This window comes from Apodemus sylvaticus, chromosome 21 (assembly GCF_947179515.1).
Source record: "Apodemus sylvaticus chromosome 21, mApoSyl1.1, whole genome shotgun sequence".
Lineage (NCBI taxonomy): Eukaryota > Metazoa > Chordata > Mammalia > Rodentia > Muridae > Apodemus > Apodemus sylvaticus.
The window spans coordinates 46,593,937-46,615,421 of NC_067492.1; the positions used below are offsets into that span (position 1 = coordinate 46,593,937).

Sequence of the window (21,485 nt, forward strand, 5' to 3'; positions counted from 1 at the left end):
CAGGCAAAGTAGAACTTCCGGGAGGGAGGGGCCAGGCTGCCATCTCAGATTGGCACGCCCTCTGGGTGGGCGGGGCTTTTGACGGCTAGAAAGGCCTGAATTGGTCAACCTGCAAGAGTCTCAGCCAATCAAAGTGACGAATGTGCCTCGCTCCGGCTTGCGCAGGCGCTGTCGGGCCGCAGAGGCGGGCGCTCCGCGGGTTCCCGGCTCCGGGAGTGCTTCCGGGCTGGTGGAGGCGTGACGTCAGGAAGAGGGCAGGTAGGTACGGGGTGCGGACCGGTCCGCGACGGCGACGGGGGTGGCGGGTCCTCAATCCCACCCCTGCGGCCTGGCGCGGGAGACGCGGGGCCTGCGGACGAGAGCGGGTTTTAGGCCAATGGCACCCCCTAGCCATCTTCATGCAGAGGACGAGCCTTCCTAGCCCGACTTCAAACACGGTGCTTGGGAACAGTAGCTTGGGGGCCGGCGAGATGGCTTAGCTGGTAGTGACGCTTGCGACAACATGAGTTCGAGCCCCAAGCATGGTGAAAGAATCGATTCTTGTAGAGTGTTCTCTGACCTACACTCCCACTTCGTTGCACTCCGCTAACACACAGAAAAGAAATAAATGTAATTTGTAAGGGGCTGGCGAGGTGGCTCCGCGGTTAAGAGCTTGAACTGCACTAGCAGAGGACCAGGGTTCAGTTCCCAGAGCTCACCGCTGCCTGTTATCTCCAGAAACTCCAACCCTCTACCCTTTCCAGGCACACTGCACTCACTTGTGCACACACATACACATAACAATTTTTATAGTTGTTAGTAGGTAGAGAAAGCTGAACTTGTCACTGTTCTTTGTCCCGTGCCTGTTCTTCTCAATACTTAACACCTGTCATGACTCCAATGGCAGCCTCAGTGGCTGAATCCTTTAGAAAACTTTCCCAAATGGGGAAACTGGTTTTCAGGTAGCAGCTGGCTCAGCAGGCAGCTAGGACGCAGCAGAGAGGAGATTGATGCCCAAGCTCTAGTTTGCTGTGGCAAGTGAGGTCAGGAATGACCCTTGGCACTGAGGACCCCTGTGTGTGTGTCCTCCCAAGTAGTCTGTGTGTCTCCCTATGGTGATTAGCCATCTAAGGCTTCAGAAGCTGAGGCTGGAAGATCTGGAGTACTGGGCCAGCCTGGGTTACATAGGAAGGCGTGTCTCCCAAAACAAACATGTTCTACATTGTGAAGCAGCCCCCACGGCACACAGCGCTTCACAGGCTGGGTGTCCACACGACCGGCCCATTCATGGTTTCATTGCAGCAAACCCCAAATCACTCCCGCTCCCTCACCCTGCATTTTCATTTTTTGTTTGTTTTGGTTTTGCTTTCTGAGACAGGATCTCCCTGTGTGGCTCTGGCTGGCCTGGAACTTGCTGTGTGGATCATATTGGCCTCAAACTCAGTGTGTACCCTCCTGGTTCTGTGTGCGAGAGAGAGCACACACACACACACATCACACTCATCGCCCCCTGGGCCGTATTCTGACAGGTGATGAGAGGGCACACTCCAGGAAAGTCAACCCAGGTCCCCAGCTGGTAAAGAGTGGAGCCTGAATTTATAGACTCAGGCAGCTGTGCCTCCCAAACTTGACTGGGCACTAAATACTTGGCCATCAAAAGCATCTGGATGAGGGCGAGTGAAGATGGCTCAGTAGCTGAAGACACTGCCTCCAGGCCCACGTGGGGGAAGGAGAAAATTAACTTCTCCTTTGACCTGCACGCACGCGTACACACACACACACACACACACAGAGTTTTGTTCTGTTTTAATTTAGGGGTGGAAAGATGACTCGTAGTTAAGAACACATACTGCTTTTCTGAAATATCTGAGTTCAGTTCCCAGACCCCATGTCTGGTGAATTAACAATTGCCTGTAGTTCCAGCTCCAGGGAATCTGACGTCCTCTCCTAGACTCTTTGGGCATAAGCACACACTATTTAAAAATAAATTTCTCTTTTAAAACCTTCCCCCTGAGCCGGGTAGTGGTGGCGCACACCTGTAATCCCAGCACTCTGGGAGGCAGAGGCAGGCGGATTTCTGAGTTCGAGGTCAGCCTGGTCTACAGAGTGAGTTCCAGGACAGCCAGAGCTACACAGAGAAACCCTGTCTCCAAAAACCAAAAACCAAAAAAAAAAAAAAAAAAAAAACCTTCCCCCTGGAGGTGGTGATGCACCTTTTAATCCACCTTAGGTAGAGGCAGGTGAATCTCTAGAGATCAAGACCAGCCTGATCCAGCGAGTTCCAGGGCATCCAGGGCTACACAGAGAAACCCTGTCTCAAAACAAACAAACAAATTTAAAATAAAAAATTCTCAAGGCAGTTGAGAAGAGTAGAGAAAATCCTAATAAATGCAGTTTCTGGATTCTGGCACTTCAATTGCATTGGAGGCTTTGCCGCACACAGATGTCCTGTCACCATCAGCCTCTGAAGCTGTATAAGCCCTCAGTGGTCACTGAGTGAAGAAAAAGAAATAAAAAGGCAAAGGAAGGCTGGGCAGTGGTGGTGCACACCTGTAATCCCAGCACTTGGGAGGCAGAGGCAGGCAGATTTCTGAGTTCAAGGCCAGCCTGGTCTACAGAGTGAGTTCCAGGACAGCCAGGGCTACACAGAGAAACCCTGTCTTGAAAAAACAAAAACAAACAAACAAACAAAAAAGGCAAAGGGAGGTCATGACTACTCCCAAGTGAAACAAACTTTATTGTAGATAAAAGGGAGAACAGAGTCCAGAATGACATGGCCACACTGAGGTGGACGATATGGAGGGAGGAGAAGGGGGATCGGGTGCAGCCACCCAGGAGGCCAAAGATACTCAAAGGAGTAGGTAACCCAAACGTCTGAGAGATTTTATATATATATATTTCTGGGTGGAAAGTTTAGGGTAGGGGACAGGATGTTCCAGCCATAGCCCTTAATGTGTAGGGATTGAGGGGGTGCTGGGAGGACCAGGTGGCCGGGTCTGATTTGATATGTTAACCAGGTACCTCAGCCATTTGTCTCAGGTTTGAAATTGAACTGCATAGAGGTGAGATGTGACCAGACTGAAGCTAGCACAGTACAGCTAGGGTGTGGGCTATAGCTCAGTGCTAGGGCCCTGCCTAGAATATAGCTCAGTGCTAGGCCCTGCCTAGAATATAGCTCAGTGCTAGGGCCCTGCCTAGAATATAGCTCAGTGCTAGGCCCTGCATAGAATATAGCTCAGTGCTAGGCCCTGCCTAGAATATAGCTCAGTGCTAGGCCCTGCATAGAATATAGCTCAGTGCTAGGCCCTGCCTAGAATATAGCTCAGTGCTAGGCCCTGCATAGAATATAGCTCAGTGCTAGGCCCTGCATAGAATATAGCTCAGTGCTAGGCCCTGCATAGAATATAGCTCAGTGCTAGGCCCTGCCTAGAATATAGCTCAGTGCTAGGCCCTGCATAGAATATAGCTCAGTGCTAGGGCCCTGCCTAGAATATAGCTCAGTGCTAGGCCCTGCCTAGAATATAGCTCAATGGTAGGGCCCTGCCTAGAATATAGCTCAGTGCTAGGGCCCTGCCTAGAATATAGCTCAGTGCTAGGCCCTGCATAGAATATAGCTCAGTGCTAGGCCCTGCATAGAATATAGCTCAGTGCTAGGCCCTGCATAGAATATAGCTCAGTGCTAGGCCCTGCATAGAATATAGCTCAATGGTAGGGCCCTGCCTAGAATATAGCTCAGTGCTAGGCCCTGCCTAGAATATAGCTCAGTGCTAGGCCCTGCATAGAATATAGCTCAGTGCTAGGCCCTGCATAGAATATAGCTCAGTGCTAGGCCCTGCATAGAATATAGCTCAGTGCTAGGGCCCTGCATAGAATATAGCTCAATGGTAGGGCCCTGCCTAGAATATAGCTCAGTGCTAGGGCCCTGCCTAGAATATAGCTCAGTGCTAGGCCCTGCATAGAATATAGCTCAGTGCTAGGGCCCTGCATAGAATATAGCTCAGTGCTAGGGCCCTGCATAGAATATAGCTCAGTGCTAGGCCCTGCATAGAATATAGCTCAGTGGTAGGGCCCTGCCTAGAATATAGCTCAGTGCTAGGGCCCTGCCTAGAATATAGCTCAGTACTAAGGCCCTGCCTAGAATCCTCCAGTGAGGGTTGGGGAAGTGTGAAGGTTCTGAGTCTGTCTTGGTAGTTCAGGAGCAGTCTGCTTTCCTGGCCTCTGCAGACAGCCAGGAACTTAGCTTGGCCAGAACAGAGCAAGGGAAGGGTAAGAGACTTCCTCAGAGAGCAAGGGCTAGGAAGCAGAACGGCCCTAGATTTTGGTTATAAACTACATGGGAGCTTCTAGGAGGTCAGGGAATGGTAACACAGTTTATACGTAAGTATTGGCCTGGTGAGGTGGTTCAGTGGCTTTCCACCAACCTGAGCTTGATACAAGGTTCTAATGGGGAAAGGAGAGAACTGACTCCTACAAGTTGTCCTCTGACCCCCATATGCTTAACATGCTATGACACACACAGAAATAATATTATAAAGTGTAAATTTAAAAGGACAGTGTAGCCCTTTGTAGCTTCTGCAACAGGAGCAGGACAGGCACCGGTTGTGCTGTGCCTGCTTGGTCACCCCAGTGCAGAACCTGGAGCCACACGGTTCTCTTAACTGTCTGTCTGCCTCCCTCCCTCCAGGCTCTCCTTGGACACTGCACTCTGTGGAGGCTCGGCATCAGGTTGCAACTCAGAACTATTGTAAACTTCAAGAAGTAGGAAGATCTGAGCCACGCAGCCACATCCTTACAGGCCAGCCCCAGGCCTCCGCGGCTCCACAGCAGGGCACATCTCACTGCATGCGGTGACCAGGCCACTTTCACTGTTGCAGCCTTGCTAGGGAGGACCTGTAGGCAGCTCCCAGGATGGTGAGTGGTGAGGAGAGTCCCCCCCAACACACAGGAGTCTGGACTCCCTGGCTCGAGTGCCTCATTATTGATGGTTACTGATCGAGGTTGCTGACCTGTGCTGGGAACTTGAACTACACTGGACAGGTCGTCTCCATCCTCTCTGTCGGGATCCTGCCCCCTCCCCTTCCTTTCTGATGCTATTTAGCTCAGGATGAACTGAAACTCCTTGGCTCTTCTTTCTCAGATCCAAATCCAAGGGCAGGAGTGTCCCTCCCTGCTGCAGATGGGGGAAGCCAGGGCCTTGCAAATGCCACTGAGCCGCACCCCAGCCCTGCCTTGGCCCCGCCCTGCCTTGGTCCCGCCCTTCGTTAGCCACTGTGAAGTGTGTGAGTGTGTCCCTACCCCCCTCCTTCACTGTAGCTCTAGGAAGCTGTCATCCTCTGAAAATGAGACCCTGTACAGCTATGCTAAGCAGTAACTCTTTTAGAAGTAGATAGTAATTGTACTTTTGTTTATTATTGTAGAGCAGGTGTGCGTGCGTGCGTGTGTGCGTGCGTGCGTGCGTGTGCTGGTCAGTTTGGAGGACTTGGCCGTCTCCGTCCTCTGTGTCCCCAGGTCCTTAGGCTTGCTGGCAGACACCTTTGACACCTTTACTCACCATAACCTGAGGAGCCTCTCTTGCCTCACCACCCATAGCATCTCCGCTGCTTCCAGCTGAGTCCGGGTGCCGTGAGCATGGAGCACGGTGTGCTGTCCTGTCTGCTTTCTCACTGGGCATCGTGTGTTCAGGGTTCCTCCTGGTCCCGTGTGGACAGAGTTTTGTCCCAGGGCAGGGCTGCTCTCAGGAAGTACTTTACCACTAGGCTAAGCCACCACACTGGACCATAGTTTTGTTGTTGTTGTTGAGACTGTATTTTAATTACAACTTTCTCTCTTTCTCTCTTCCCTCCAAACACATTCACATTCACGGCCTCTCTTGTCATTGGCTGTCCTTGCATGCACATATGAGTTTGTGCATACATTCCCAGATCTGCCTGCTGAGTCCAGACACTGTGGCTCGTGTGTGTGTGTGTGTGTGTGTGTGTGTGTGTGTGTGTGTGTATTTTCAGGGCTGACTTTTGGCATCCCTTTGGGGGGGGGCAGCCTCTCCCGCTCCCAGCTTTCCTCAGTGGCCCGTGTGTAGGCTCTTGGTGTAGGGTAGGAAGCCTAATGGGCTTCACCTGTCTGCTCTGGCATGTTGGTTGGTGTTCTTGCTCAGCTCACATTTGGGCAGTCATGTGGTCGAGACATACAGCTATAGCTTCTGATGTCACTAAGGCATAGTGACACAGCAGAGTCCCTGGTCCTCTGACCTCACAAGCTCCCTGCCTCCTCTTCTGCAATGTTCGCCGCGCCATGGGTATGGGAGGGTTTTACAGTTGGATGGCTGCTCCACAACTCTGCATGGATTGGTTGTGGTTTTCTGTAGTGGCCTCTGTCTGTTGCAATGAGAAGTTTCCTTGATGAGGGGCAAAGCCCACTCTTACTGGTCTTGACCCTGGAGGAGAGCGTGGGACCTGGATATGGAGTGGGGAGGTATAGGCAATGGCTGTCCGCAGGAGACATTCTGGTCCGCTCTTCTCCCTGACAACCGATATGTCTGCTGTGAAGAACAAGCCTTAGCTTTGAGCGCCTGTTGTCTGGAAACCTCTGACACCTGATGCAACTACCACAGCAGAGTAGACCTCCTGCCGCAACCCAGATTTCAAGACCAGCTTGACAGCTGTAGCTGGGGGTAGCGAAGAGCCTTTAAATGCATTTCCTGGCTGAGAGAAATGCCGCAGGGAATGGTGGCACCCTGTAATGCCCTCTCTCGGAATGATGAGGCAGAGGACTGCTTGGAGGTCAAGACCAGCCTGGCTGTGGAATGAAACTCTGTCTCATTCAAAACACATGGGAACGGGCTGTACTTCAGTCGGGAGTGCTAGCCTAGCGTAAGGTCTAGAGTCTGTCCCCAGCAGCCCATAAACCAGGCTGGGACGTGTCTCTAATACCAGCATTGGAAGGAGAATCAAGGCCAGCCTTAGCTACAGAGCAAGTTTGTGGCTAGCTGGGCTACAAGAAACCCTGGTGTTGTTTAAAAAAAAAAAAAGACAAACCATCAGGAGTCAGCGTCCATCCATCCCCACTTCTTTGCCGTTGCCCAAAGTCCCCAGGAGCATGTAACCACTCCTATAAAACAATGTATTGCTTAAGGGATTTTCCAAAGCTCTGCTAATTGGTTTTCCATCCGGGTTGCCACTATAGATGAGACACTGGATGGAACCTTCAGCATGTCCCTAGGGTCCTGCATGACCCTCTCCAACTCACGTTTCCGTCTGCTTTCAGGGTGAAAGGAAAGGCCAGAACAAGTACTACCCCCCGGATTTCGACCCCGAAAAGGTGAGCAGCTCCCCACAACCCCACAGCTTCAGGGACCAAGGGTCACAAGTCACCTAGAGAAGACTCGGAGGCCCCGGGCGGTGTGTGCAGGCCCCACCCAGTCACCATGCCGTAGCATATAAAGCATTCCTAGAGACTCCTGTGTCCCTGGGGGCTCCTGGAACTGCCTCCTTCAGATACCAAGGACAACTCTGTCCCTGGCTCCAAGCCGTGTACACCAAGACCTCCACACCTCCCATGTTGCTTGTGGGGCGTAAGAATGGAGCCCCTCCTGCTCGGGGGGACTGTCCCCTGCCGTAGGAACAGCAAGGGAGCGAGCTCCCCAGCCTGACCTCCGTCCCCCTTTCTATTCAGCATGGCTCTCTCAACCGATACCACAACAGCCACCCACTTCGAGAGCGGGCTCGGAAGCTGTCACAAGGCATCCTTGTTATCCGGTAAGAAACCACCCTCCTCCTCCCAGGACCTCCACTTGGCATCACTCTCATGTCCCTCACTGACTGACCAGTGCCGCCAGGTTATAATTCCCTGAGGCTGGTAGACAGTGCCTCAGTCAGCTATTATAACAAAACAATGAGCATTTTTTTATTGATAACAAGACTGGGTGCCTCTTCTGGGCTTGGAAGGACTTGACTAGGCCTTCTTCCTTCGTTGAGTGTGCTTGGAGGCAGAAGACTTGTCCTGTGGGGCCTGGGCCTGTAGATAGGCTGCTCTTCCAGCAGACCAGCAGTACCGTGGCTCCAAAGGAAGAAGCAGAAGCCAGGGCTCTTACGGCCAAGAGCAGAACTGACACACTGAGCCTTCTCTCCCATTAGATCCTCATCAGATCCTGAGTCCAGGGCTGGGCCAGACTCTTCCTCCGGGTGGGACAAGCCAGAGAGTGGTGCACAAGGAGAGGGGCCCAGAAGAAAGAGTGGTCAGCCAGGGCCTACTCAGTGTGCACTCCTGCCTCTCCAGGACGAGATGGCCTGAGGCAGGGGGACTACTTAAGTCCAAGAGTTCAGGAACAGGCTAGCTGACACAGACAGAATACATCTGAAGGAAAAAGGGGGTTGGGGGAGCAATGGCTCAGTGGGTGAAGGCTCTTGCTGCCAAGCCAGACTCCTGAGTTCAGTCCCTGCACCCACATAGTAGAAGGAAAGATCCAACTCATGAAAGTCGTCTTCGACGGCCACACACATAATAGCTAAATCAATAAATAAATGTAAGAAAAAGCTTTTAAGGGAAACAACAATAAAAAGTCCTTGTCTTTGTTTAGATTTGAAATGCCATACAACATCTGGTGTGACGGCTGTAAGAACCACATCGGCATGGGTGAGCGTGGGTGAGCGCCACCGTGGGTGAGCATGGGTGAGCGTTGCCCTCCCCACCTGCCCTACCCGCCCTTCAGCCCCCTCTGTGCCAGGTGCTATGAGACAGTGGAGATGTTGCCGTTCCCAAGGCCAAATCAGAAGGTGGCAGGTCCCCAGAATGATGAGCAGCCTCCGCCCACAGCCTGGGCCTGCACCCGCAGCTAGGCAGGGCAGGGGAATAAGGGCAGATGTTGCTGGCAAGGCTACGGGGGCAGAGAGTGTCTGTGACCTGCCTCAGGACTAGCTCAGCTCTAGGTGTGAAGATGACAACCCAGATGCATGGAGCTGGGAGACAAGGTGGCTGTGGGAAGGGAAGTGAGAGGCCCACAGCCCGGACCTGCGTGGAGTTTACAGCCCTGGGTCCTGTTCCCAGGACCGAAAACAGAGGAAGCTGAGCCACCAACGCCGCAGGGCCGGGGCTGCTTGGCCACCTCTAGCCCAAGCTAAAGCAGCTGCCCGGAGAGGAAGGCAGCCAGGTCGTGCCGCGGGCAGCACCCAGGCTGTTCCCAGTCAGGCTCTACGGCTCAGTCAGAAGCTAAGACTATGTTACCTCCCAGGAAAATCCAGATAGTTTTGAAAAGAACAATGAAAGCTAAGTTTATTCACTCAGGTAGTATGTATGTATGTATGTATGTATGTATGTATGTGTGTGTGTGTGTGTATGTATTTATATGAGACAGGGTCTGGCTGTGTCATCAAGGTTGGCCTCAAACTCCGTCTGGCCTCTGCCTCCCAACTGCTGAGGTCACAGGCATACCCCCACGCCCATCTCTCACCCACATTTTTACCCTCATCTCTATTGCGAGATGGGAAACAGGCCCAGAGGGACGAGACACCTTGCTTAGGATACACAGTCAGTGGAAGCAGGATTGGACCAGGCCTTTCTGTTTCAGTCCACACTGTCCTATAGCCTGGGCACTCCAGTGCCTCCCAAACTTCATTCTTTCCTATTATGAATGTCTGTGCCCTTCCTGGGCACCTGCCCTGCCGGGCAGCAAATGCCAGCTTGTCTGTCTTCCACCCAAAGAAAAGCTGACGCAGCGCCTTGGTCCCAGCCTCTCTCTCCACCCTCTCAGGTGTGCGCTACAATGCAGAGAAGAAGAAGGTTGGCAATTACTACACGACTCCAATCTACAGGTAGGAGCATCTGGTGCACTTTAGAGATAGGCATGGCTTCGAGGGCTAAAGGTCTATACAGGGGTCTTGAAGGGGAAGGGGACGCAGCATCTTCCTCTAGAGCCGTTCTCTGTAGAGCTGTCCATTCTGGCCTGTCGTCCTCCTCCAACCCTCCATGGCCCCCCCTTCCCCAGTAGAAGCTCAGACTCTCACTCTGCCTCAGGCCTGTGACCTCCACCCCTTCCACACACAAGCTGGGTGGCTCCATCCCCGGGCTGCGCCAGCACTGCCTCGAAGGGCCTTGTGTACAGCGCTCACCTCCTGTGGGGAGCTCTTCTTGCTGGTGCGTGCTCATCCCAGAGTGGACTGTCCGACTGGCAGCTCCCCCAGCTGTTGGCACCCAGCCTGGCACAGAAGAACCAGTAGAGGGGAGGAGTGAACAGATGGGTGGGTGGGTGTGAGGATGCCGATGTGGGCACTGGGTAAGTGGGAGAGTGAACAGAGAGACTGGTAGATGGCCGCACAGACGGACCAATGGGCAGGCGTGGATGTGTGGGTGGTCGGTAGATGGATGGGTGGGCAGACGTGGATGTGTGGGTGGTCGGTAGATGGATGGGTGGGCAGGCGTGGATGTGTGGGTGGTCGGTAGATGGATGGGTGGGTAGTCGGTAGATGGATGGGTGGGCAGACGTGGATGTGTGGGTGGTTGGTAGATGGATGGGTGGGCAGGCGTGGGTGTGTGTGTGGTCGGTAGATGGATGGGTGGGCAGGCGTGGGTGTGTGGGTGGTCGGTAGATGGATGGGTGGGCAGGCGTGGATGTGTGGGTGGTCGGTAGATGGATGGGTGGGCAGGCGTGGATGTGTGGGTGGTCGGTAGATGGATGGGTGGGCAGGCGTGGATGTGTGGGTGGTCGGTAGATTGGTGGGTGGGCAGGCGTGGATGTGTGGGTGGTCGGTAGATGGATGGGTGGGCAGGCGTGGATGTGTGGGTGGTCGGTAGATGGATGGGTGGGCAGGCGTGGATGTGTGGGTGGTCGGTAGATGGATGGGTGGGTGGTCGGTAGATTGGTGGGTGGGCAGGCGTGGATGTGTGGGTGGTCGGTAGATGGATGGGTGGGCAGGCGTGGATGTGTGGGTGGTCGGTAGATGGATGGGTGGGCAGGCGTGGATGTGTGGGTGGTCGGTAGATGGATGGGTGGGTGGTCGGTAGATTGGTGGGTGGGCAGGCGTGGATGTGTGGGTGGTCGGTAGATGGATGGGTGGGCAGGCGTGGATGTGTGGGTGGTCGGTAGATGGATGGGTGGGCAGACGTGGATGTGTGGGTGGTCGGTAGATGGATGGGTGGGCAGACGTGGATGTGTGGGTGGTCGGTAGATGGATGGGTGGGCAGGCGTGGATGTGTGGGTGGTCGGTAGATGGATGGGTGGGCAGGCGTGGATGTGTGGGTGGTCGGTAGATGGATGGGTGGGCAGGCGTGGATGTGTGGGTGGTCGGTAGATGGATGGGTGGGCAGGCGTGGATGGATAAACTGATGGTAGGTGAGGGGTGAGCGATGAAGGAATGAGAGCCGGCTTCCGGGTCTGGGTGGTGGGCTGCAGGTGGAGACGGGGTCCTACTGTGTAGCCGGGGAGCGCTGGGTCACAAGTGGGTGCCAGCACACGCGCCAGGCCTAACTGTTGGGTTTTCTGTCAGCTGGCGTGAGAGCCCGCGTGAGCACGCTGAGCAGGCCCTCCCTCAGCCTCTTGATTGCTCCATCTGTAAGCAAACCTGTGCGTCTTCCTCAGGTTCACCCAGATCTGAGCTGGGTCAGGGTACTCAGTGACTGCTGGAAGGGTGTAGTGCACCAGAGTGGGCAGTGGCTCTGGGGTCTCAGGAGGGGGCCACAGCATCCTCACTCCAGTTCCTCTCCAGGTTCCGGATGAAGTGCCACCTCTGTGTCAACTACATCGAGATGCAAACAGACCCTGCCAACTGTGACTATGTCATCGTGAGTGGCGCCAGTCGCAAGGAGGAGCGTTGGGATATGGAGGAGAACGAGCAGGTGCTGACCACAGGTGAGTGAGCGCCATCTGCTTGCCCGTCCCACACAACCCTCGGCTCCTTCCCCAGAGTCATGCTTATGTGGTCCTTGCAGAGCATGAGAAGAAAGAGAAACTGGAGACGGACGCCATGTTCCGCCTAGAGCATGGCGAGGCTGACCGCAGCACGCTGAAGAAGGCCCTCCCCACTCTCAGCCACATCCAGGAGGCACAGAGTGCCTGGAAGGATGACTTCGCTCTGAATAGCATGCTACGGAGGCACTTCCGGGTGAGGGAAGCCCTGCGGGGCAACAGCAGCGGACTCAGACTCAGACTGTGTCCCCACATCCCACTGCCAGCCGATCACTTCCTGTCTGAGTCCATGCTTCCTCCCTATGTGCAGCACAAGAGTCATGCCCTGCCTAAATCTCTTCCTACCTCTGTAACAAGCATGCCACAGACTGGGGAATTTAGTCTAGAGTTATTCTATGCACTGCTGTGCAAGCTGGAGGTCTAGCGGTGAGCCCCCCACAGATCGACCATGTCAGAGTGCAGTCCCACTCCTTAGAACTTCCTGCCGGACCAAGGGGCAGACGGAATGCTCACTCCCTATGGATACCTGTGTAAGGCACTGACCCCTTAAACAGGAAGAGCCCTCCCAAAGCTGCCTCTGTAAGGCTTCATGTAGCCAGCTGTCACAGAGGGAACTAAGTATCAACAGAAGCAGGGAGCCAGTCTCAATGGTGTCTACCTGTGGCTCCAGCTCCTCGGGACAGGAATGGGAGACCCACCCAAGCCCAGGAGTTGGAGACTAACCTCAAACGAAACCAAAAAGCTGGGCCTGGTGGCTCATGCTTCTAACCACAACACTCGGGAAGCTGAGGCAGGGGAACTACTTCAAGTTCCAAGTCTGTCTAGGTTACAGAGGGAGACTTTGCCCTGCCACCCCCAAAATAAAGGGGTAGAAAAATTTCTAGGATCCCAGAGTTGTCAGTATGCCTCAGGCTTAAGTATGGCCTTAAATTCTCATCCCCGCCTGGATCACAGGCACAGCATGGGCCCGCACACCTTTATCAGATTTTATGATTTATCTAGTCGGTCACACCCGTAGCCCACCGCTGACCAAAGTGTAATGTTGTGGCGCATGGCCATCTTTCTGTCAGGAATGCAGGACACTGACATTCAGAGCCCTCATACACGGGGCCACTTCTGCATCACAGGTTCTGTGTGGGCCTTCCCTTGCTTCAGTGGCTGGATTGAGCCTGTGGGTCTCAAGGAAGTGGGGTTCTGACGCCCCTGCCTGTGTGCCATACCCACCCACAGGAGAAGAAGAAAGCCATGCAGGAGGAGGAAGAGAAGGACCAGGCGCTGCAGGCGAAGGCCAGCCTAGCCATCCCCCTTGTGCCAGAGTCGGAGGATGACCGCAGGCTGGCTGCCCTGCTAAGGTTGCACACCCTGGACTGTGAGTGCTGGTACCGGGGGTGCTGGGAGGTCGGTGGGAAGCAGAGGTTTCAGGGTTGGGAGGCACTGGGTCCTAGGAGCCCTGTTATGTATACTGGTGGGAAGAAAGCTCAAGGCTAGAGGTGTGTTCTGTGCCCATTCTGCCCTGGAGCTTCTGGCCCTGGTACAACACTCCCTCTTCCCTGCAGCTTACGAGGACAAACAGAGAATGAAGCGGACAGAGATCATCCACCGCTCTTGGTTCCCCTCAGCCCAGGGACCCAGTGCTGGCAGCAGCAAAGCCAGCCACGTCCTGAAGAAGCTGTGCCAGGGCCGCAGACCACCCCCCAGCAGCACAGGCACAGTGGGGGACCTGGGCATAGTGAGGAGAAAGTCTCGAGACGTTCCAGAAAGTCCCCAGTGTACACCAGACAACTCCTTGTCAGAAGAACCAAGAAGGCCGCCAGGAACCACCCAAGACAGCAGGACACTTGAAGAGACAGCAGAGGCACCCAGGACCAGCCAGACATCAGAACCTAAGAGAAACTGTAGCCAGCAGGCCTTACCCCTAGGTTCCTCCCAGGAGGACCTGCTGCACCCCAACACCCCCAACGCCTCCCTGGTGGCTGACTACTCTGACTCTGAGAGTGAGTAAGGGAGTCAGAATTCCCGGACCAGAAGCCATGACTCGTCCAGACCTTAGGGACTGGCACATTGCTGCCAGCCCAGCCGCAGACTTGTCTTCCTGTACGGATTATTATTTATTTGGTTTTGGTGAGGATGCCTGTGCCTTGATGTAACCCCCCATGCCAGAACATTAAAGTGCTGTTCTTTGTCCCTGCTTTGTGCTACTGAAGTCACCTAGTAGTTGCCCTGCCCTCACTCCCACCCAACTAAGATGCTGCTGCAGCATCGATGTGACAGCAGTGGCCCACAGAGCATGACGAAGGGCTTGAGATGCTGACCAAGGCTGGAGGTGGCAGGGACCACACGAGGAAGGCTGACGGGGCCAGGCTGCTGCAGCCAGGGAAATAACGCTGACGGTAGGCGAAAGACCGTGCCACAGACTGGTGGGGCCACCTGTGATGGCCGACCAGTGGGGATGCTTGTGAAACAACCATCAAAAACACCCTAGGCCAGCCAGGTACAGACAACTATCATCCCCGGCACCCCAGCAATAGAGACAAGGCTTAAGATAGGGTTTCTTCTGTATCCCTGGCTGTCGTGGAACTCACTCACAGATCTCTGCCTCCCGAATGCTGGGATTAAAATCTGACTGGGATTTATTTTTAAGCGTTTGCATGTTGCCCCACTGAAGTCTGAAAGAGGGCCTTGAATCCCCTAAAACTAGAGACAGATGCAGCCGTGAAGCCTTTGGGCTTCTACAAGAGCAATATGGATTCTTAACCATTGAGCAATCTCTTCAGCCCCTAAGAATAAAAGTCCCTCATTGATGCTTGCTTTTAAAGAATTGGAGACAAAAGTAGTCCCATGGAAGGTCATTTGACAAACTGATTAAGCGTTGGGTGTCTGTGAGCCGTGGATGAGCAGAGCTGCGGCTGCCGAGTCATCGCTTCCCTAACGGATGGACGGTTCTCTGCAAAAATATAGCGTCTTGGAACTCCCAACTCGGCTTTAGGACAGGTTGCTGCTACTCCGCAAGACACCGATCACGCGACAACCAGGGCGGCGTGTGCGCATGCGCCTGGGGCAGGACGCAACTCCGCCCCGCAGCCTGTGTGGAATTCAGTGTAGACCTGCAGTGTAGGCAACATGAGACTGGAAGCGATCCGCTACTCTCCGGGCTCGCTGCAGATCCTTGACCAGCTGCAGCTGCCGGAGCACTGCCACTACGAGGCGCTGAGCTCCGTGCAGCAGGCCAGGGAAGCCATCCGCGCCATGAAGGTGCGCGGCGCCCCCGCCATCGCGCTGGTCGGCTGCCTCAGCCTGGCCGTGGAGCTGCGGGCCGGCGCCGGCGGTCCCGGGCTCGCTGCTCTGGTGGCCTTCGTGCGAGACCAGCTGAGCCTCCTAGTCGCCGCCCGGCCCACCGCTGTCAACATGGCCCGCGCCGCCCGCGATCTGGCTCACGTGGCGGCCCGGGAGGCGGAACGAGAGGGTGCCACGGAAGAGACCGTGCGGGAAAGGTACAGGATCCTGGACCAGGCACTGCACCAAGCTGAAGCTGCTGACCTCCATTCCGATGCCAGGGAGCAGGGGCAATGCATCCCTGCTCTGTGTTCCCCAGGTCCTTGAATTCAGCCCCTTAGGAGGGGCTGTACCAGTTTCATTTACACCGGTTCTGTCTGGTTTGCCTTGAAGTCTTCTGTGCTCTGCCCACCTTTCCTCCCTACCTTTTTCTTTCCCTTCCCACTTCCGGTCCAGCCACTTTGTTCTTACTGCTTTTCTGTTGCACTGGTGTGGCTCCTGACTTGACTCTAGAGTGTTAAAACACTAGAGAACTCCATCTCCAAGTTCCTGCTCCTTCCCCTCCCCTTCTGTAAAACACCTTGTCCCTGATTCTGCTCCTCCAGTTCCTCAACCTCCTCTCCCACCATGACGTCATCACAGAGCTACAGGGTTTCTTTGTGTTTCCTGCTGTGCCCTACCCCCCAGCGGCAGGCTCACCTATATTAGTGATCAGAGCGGCAGGTGTGTCCTCAGCGAAACTCTCAGAAGCCCACAACTTTAAACTTTAAAGGGTGTCCCCTTCAAAGTTAGCCAGTTCCTTTCCAACAGTGCTAACAGCCTCTCTTGTCCCCAGAGTGATCCGCTTCGCTGAGGATATGTTGGAGAAGGACCTCAAAGACAACCGGAGCATCGGGGACTTGGGAGCCCGCCATCTCCTAGAGCGGACCAAGCCTAGGGGTGGCAAGGTGACCGTGCTGACACACTGTAACACGGGTGCCCTGGCCACTGCCGGCTATGGTACTGCGTTAGGTGAGGAGGCACCTTCAATTGTCAGGGCCTGGGAGAGGCTTTGGGAGATACAAGATAAAAAGCAAAGCAGCTGGAGCCAGGGCTGTAGTTCAGTGGGCAGAGTACTTCCTTAGCTAGGGCCGGCTCCGCAGTGCAGAAGTGTGGACCCCTCTTGCAAAGATCTACTAAGTTCTGAGCACCCACAGTAACTACCTGCATCACAGAAGACCCAGCACCCTCTCTGGCCTCCATGGGCATATGTACATAGAGACACACATACACATAATTAAAAATAAACACTTAAGGACTGGAGGCTCAGTGGTTAAGAGCAGTTACTGGCTGGGTGGCGCACGCCTGTAATCCCAGCACTCTGGGAGGCAGAGGCAGGCAGATTTCTAAGTCCGAGGCCAGCCTGGTCTACAGAGGAGTGAGTTCCAGGACAGCCAGGGCTACACAGAGAAACCCTGTCTCGAAAAAACCAAAATCCAAAAAACAAAACAAAACAAAAAAAGAAGTGTGAATATTAGTTTTGTTTTGTTTCTTTCAAATAATGTTTTGTGTATATGAGTGTCTTTGCCTGCTGCGTGTATGTGCACCACACTTGTACCTTGTGCCCAGAGGGCAGAGGATGGTTTCAGATCCCCTGAAGCTAGAGTTACAGATGATTGTGAACCACCGTGAAGGTGTTGCTGTAAGGGCAGCAAGTGCCCCCAGCCACTGAGCGCCCCCCCAGCCACTGAGCGCCCCCCCCAGCCACTGAGCGCCCCCAGCCCAGCATATTAGTTTCTGTCCCTACCCTCAATATATTCGCTCTTACAGAAACCCTTAGGAAGTTGCCGGCAGGTGTGGTCATACCAATGGCATTAGGACCCTGTCCCTCCTTTCGCACACTGGATTGAAGTAGTTCTGCTATCAGAGACTAGAAATTTCCCTGGGTCACCTGCCTGGCCCAGCCCGAGAACCACCTACCTTCAGAAGGGGCATAGTTTCTGCTCCAAGGGAATGGGAACAGAGTGGCCCCGAGTAAGCGGCCATGAGATAGAGATGTGGCAGCCAAGGCAGCAGATCCCTCCTGCCCTCGGTTGCCCAGGAAGCTCTTGGCTGTCTGCCAGGGTCCAGCGCTCGCTCTCAGGAACCCAGATCCTCAGAGAGAGAAAGGTGAACGTGCCATGGTCACTGACGCGGCTAATGGTCAGTAAGCAACTACTGCCTGTTGGAGCAAGTGAGAGCACAGTGGTGAGCCGTGGGAGAGACTGCGGGCCCTGCAGCCTGGCAGGCAGAGAGGCACGACAAGGGGCTAGAGGCCTGGGTGGGTGGGCAGCAGGGCACGGCTGAGAATCCTCCACTGAGGAGCGGTGTGCGGCTCAGTTGTAGAGCTGTAGAGCCCCAGAATGCAAAGGCTTCCATCCATCCCCAGCACTGCAGACACACAAAAGAAATTACCAGAAGGTGCTAAAAGCTACTCGGCAGGGCTAGGGCAAAGAAGACCTAACCTGAAACCCTGCCTCAAAAAAACAAAAACAAAAGAAAACAGTACAGCATAACTTGAGCCATGTAGCAAGACCCCTTCTCAACAATGACAAATATCCTAAAGGACTAAAGATCAGAATGGTGGGATTGCCAGGTGAGACAGGAGTCTCAGGGGATCGGGATGGAGAGGTAAAGATGATGTGGGAAGACTGTGTCGGGCACAGGAAAGGTACCACGTGTGCAGCACTGGCCCCAGGAACTGCCCCCCCTTGTCTGCTGGCACGCCCACAGGTGTGATCCGCTCACTGCACGAGATGGGCAGATTGGAGCATACCTTCTGCACAGAGACCCGGCCCTACAACCAGGGAGCCCGGCTGACAGCCTTTGAGCTGGTGTTCGAGCAGATCCCGGCGACTCTCATCACTGACAGCATGGCGGCTGCTGCCATGGTACATCAGGGTGTGTCAGGTGAGTGGGCTGGGCGCGGTGGGGCAGGAAATGCCTTGGGCATCTAGAGCCAGGTATGTGACCCCCCTCCAACTCTCCTCCGATCCCCAGCCGTGGTGGTGGGAGCAGACTGTGTCGTTGCCAATGGAGACACAGCCAACAAAATAGGCACCTACCAGCTGGCCATTGTCGCCAAGCACCACGGTGTCCCCTTCTATGTGGCTGCCCCCAGTTCATCCTGTGACCTCCACCTGGAGACTGGAAAGGAGATTGTCATAGAGGAACGCCCCAGCCAGGAGCTGACTGACCTGAATGGAGTCAGGATTGCTGCACAGGGTAAGGTGTGGGTGGGGTTGGCACTCTAGGTATTGTGGGCTTCAAAGGCGTGAGCCACTTGGCCACTTCAAGCTGCTCCTTAACTGGATTCCGATGATGGAGGTTAAATTCAAGGCCAAACTAAGTAAATAGTACTGAGGCTAGAGATGGCACTCAGAAGGTAGGGAGTTGGGAAAGGGGCCTGACTTTGGGGCTCAGAACCAACTTTTTTTTTTTTTTGAAGAATTGTTTGCTAGGTGTGGTGGCGCACGCCTGTAATCCCAGCACTTGGGAGGCAGAGGCAGGCGGATTTCTGAGTTCCAGGACAGCCAGGGTTACACAGAGAAACCCTGTCTCGAAAAAACCAAAAAAAAAAAAGAATTGTTTATTTTGTAAGTACACTGTTGCTGTCTTCATGCACACCAGAAGAAGGCCTTGGATCCCACTACAGATGCTTGTGAGCCACCATGTGGTTGCTGGGATTTGAACTCAGGGCCTCTGGAAGAGCAGTCAGTGCTATCGCTGAGCTATCTCTCCGGCTCCCCAGAACCAACTTTTTATTTGTTTTTTTGTTTGTTTGTTTGGTTGGTTGGTTTTTTTGGATTTGGTTTTTTTGAGACAAGGTATCTCTGTATAGCCCTGGCTGACCAGGCTGGCCTCGAACTCAGAAATCCACCTGCCTCTGCCTCCCAGAGTGCTGGGATTACTGGCGTGCGCCACCACCACCCGGCCAGAACCAACTTCTTAAAAAGCCAGGTCTGGTGGCACAAGTTTGTCATCTTAGTGCTGGGAGACAGAGAAGGCAGCTCCTGGGGCTTCTGGCCGGCAGAGCACGGTCCGTGAGCCCAGGCTCAGTGAGGGACACTGTCTCAAAACATGAGTTGGACAGTTCCTGAGGAACCACAATGGTGGTTGCCCCTCTCGCTCTGTATGCAAGAACACGTGCACACACCTAAAGAATAGGCTGGGTGTGGTAGTGTGGCCTGTAAGCCCCACGCGTCAGAAGCCCAGGCAGGAGGAGCCACACACGTTCAAGACCACCACACGGTACAGGGGAGTTTCAGGCACCTGTCAGAGAGGCAGCAGACCAGCAAGTCTGGGCCTGGACACATGTCTGCAGAGAAAGCCAGGGACAGCGGTCCATACCATGCCTGTGATCCCAGCACTGTGGAGGCTGAGGCAGGAGGACTGCTGCCTCAGGATCATCAGCCTGGGCTACATGGTGAGACCCCACATCTCAAAATTCAGAGGCAGATTATAGTGGTGGCCATGCACGCCTTTAATCTCAGCGCTTGCAGAGGCAGGCAGAGCTTCATGTTTGAGGACAGCCAGGGCTACACAGAACCCCTGAGCCCTGGTGGCTGCTCAGGAGGTTGAGGCACGAACATCGCCAGTTCAAAGCCAGCCTAGTCTGGTTAGTATTAACTTCATCCCAAAATAAACGTTTCCCTCCCCCTCCCCCAGACAGGTTTTCTCTGTGTAACTCCTGACTGTCCTGGAACTCACTCTGTAGACCAGGCTGGCATCGAACTCAGAAATCTGCCTGCCTCTGCCTCCCAAGTGCTGGGATTAAAGGCGTGTGCCACCACCGCCCGGCCAAAATAAACATTTTATTTTACTATTTTACTATTTTATTATATTTATTTATATATATTTATTTTATTATACCAGTCTAGGGTGTAACTCAGATATATATTGATTACTTGCCAGTATGTGCAAGAAGTTTAACCTCAAACTACTTCAAAAACATTTTAAGTGCTGGGCAGTGGTGGCACACGCCTTTAATCCCAGCACTTGGGAGGCAGAGGCAGGTGGCTTTCTGAGTATGAGGCCAGCCTGGTCTACAAAGTGAGTTTCAGGACAGCCAGGGCTACACAGAGAAACCCTGTCTCAAAAAAAAAAAAAAAAAATTTAAGTTAAAAACAATCAAGGGCTGGAGAGATGGCTCAGTGGGTAAGAGCACCGACTGCTCTTCCAAAGGTTATGAGTTCAAATCCCAGCACCCACATGGTGGCTCACAACCATCCTTAAAGAGATCTGATGCCCTCTTCTGGTGTGTCTGAAGACAGCTACAGTGTACTTACATATAATAAATAAATCTTAAAAAAAAAAAAAAAAAACAATCAAAATACATCATATATGTATACAAAAGTCTCAATAATAGAGACATTATAAAATAATTTGCTAATCTTGATGGTGTACGGCTGGTGAACCTAGCACTCAGGAAGTAGAGACAGGAAGATCAGGACATAGCCTTGGCTACATAGAAAATTTTAGGCTAGCCCAAGCTACATGTATGGCCCTGTGTTAGAGAAGTAATTACATTTTTTTTTAAAACTGGTTTCCAAAACATCTATGAAGGGTTCCACCCCATCCCAAGAACCGGAAAAACAGAGGCAACTGCAAAGCACACCCCTGTCTGAGTCAATGCAAAGGCCCTGGGGTGGATTCTGAACTTCTTCAAATCCTAGGCCAGGCAAGAGTGGGTGGAAATCCTCCATAAGGCGGAAGCCTTCCTGGGCTGCAGGAGAGGCCGTGCTCATCCCTGGCCTTGGAGCTTGCATCCCAAGCATTGTTGGTGTGTGTGAGTCACTGGAGTCTCAGCACTCTGCAGCCTAAGAATTACTGTGGTGAGGACAGCCGCCAACGAGTTCTCAGCGCCAACCCCCAACTTCCTGTGCCCTCTCTCCCCTGCAGGAATCCAGGTGTGGAATCCTGCCTTTGATGTCACCCCCCACGAACTCATCACTGGTGGCATCATCACTGAGCTGGGTGTCTTTGCCCCTGAGGAGCTCCAAGCAGCCCTAAGTGCCTCCGTCTCCTCAGAGAGACAGACCCTAGATAGTCCCCAGGTGTGACTGGCTGGCCCTCCCTGCCCCGCCCTGACTTCCTCTGGTTTTATAATAAAGTTCTCAAATGGCTACCCAGAGTCGATCTTCACCCACACTCCTCTTCCAGTCGCAGGATCAGATTGCTTTGCCAGGTCCTGCAGAGTTTCAGCGTGCACAGCAAAACCATCTAAGGCCGTGTCCCAGGCTCATCCTTTGAATGGTGTCTGCATGGGATGAAAGCCAGATGTGGGGTCACACACCTGTAATCCCAGCACCTGGGAAGCTGA

The 21,485-nt window shown here is 53.9% G+C and overlaps 2 protein-coding genes across 3 annotated transcripts; both read left to right on the forward strand.

The window, feature by feature from the left end:
• Nucleotides 1-202: 202 nt before the first annotated feature.
• On the forward strand, nucleotides 203-14,056 carry Yju2b (YJU2 splicing factor homolog B). 2 transcript variants are annotated; one of them, XM_052166634.1, is made up of 10 exons: nucleotides 203-258; nucleotides 4,664-4,890; nucleotides 7,240-7,293; nucleotides 7,648-7,730; nucleotides 8,552-8,607; nucleotides 9,722-9,782; nucleotides 11,673-11,815; nucleotides 11,896-12,068; nucleotides 13,103-13,241; nucleotides 13,429-14,056. In XM_052166634.1, the coding sequence occupies exons 2-10, from the start codon at nucleotides 4,888-4,890 to the stop codon at nucleotides 13,872-13,874; spliced, it is 1,158 nt and encodes a 385-aa protein (XP_052022594.1). In that variant the 5' UTR covers nucleotides 203-258; nucleotides 4,664-4,887; the 3' UTR covers nucleotides 13,875-14,056. The 2 variants fall into 2 exon arrangements, with proteins under 2 accessions (XP_052022594.1, XP_052022595.1); XM_052166635.1 differs by lacking the exons at nucleotides 203-258; nucleotides 4,664-4,890; nucleotides 7,240-7,293 and having other exon boundaries at nucleotides 7,689-7,730; nucleotides 8,552-8,643.
• Nucleotides 14,057-14,845: 789 nt separating this feature from the next.
• Mri1 (methylthioribose-1-phosphate isomerase 1) lies at nucleotides 14,846-21,288 on the forward strand. The gene is made up of 5 exons (XM_052166636.1): nucleotides 14,846-15,363; nucleotides 15,981-16,156; nucleotides 17,897-18,073; nucleotides 18,164-18,388; nucleotides 21,065-21,288. The coding sequence occupies exons 1-5, from the start codon at nucleotides 14,993-14,995 to the stop codon at nucleotides 21,223-21,225; spliced, it is 1,110 nt and encodes a 369-aa protein (XP_052022596.1). The 5' UTR covers nucleotides 14,846-14,992; the 3' UTR covers nucleotides 21,226-21,288.
• Nucleotides 21,289-21,485: the final 197 nt, after the last annotated feature.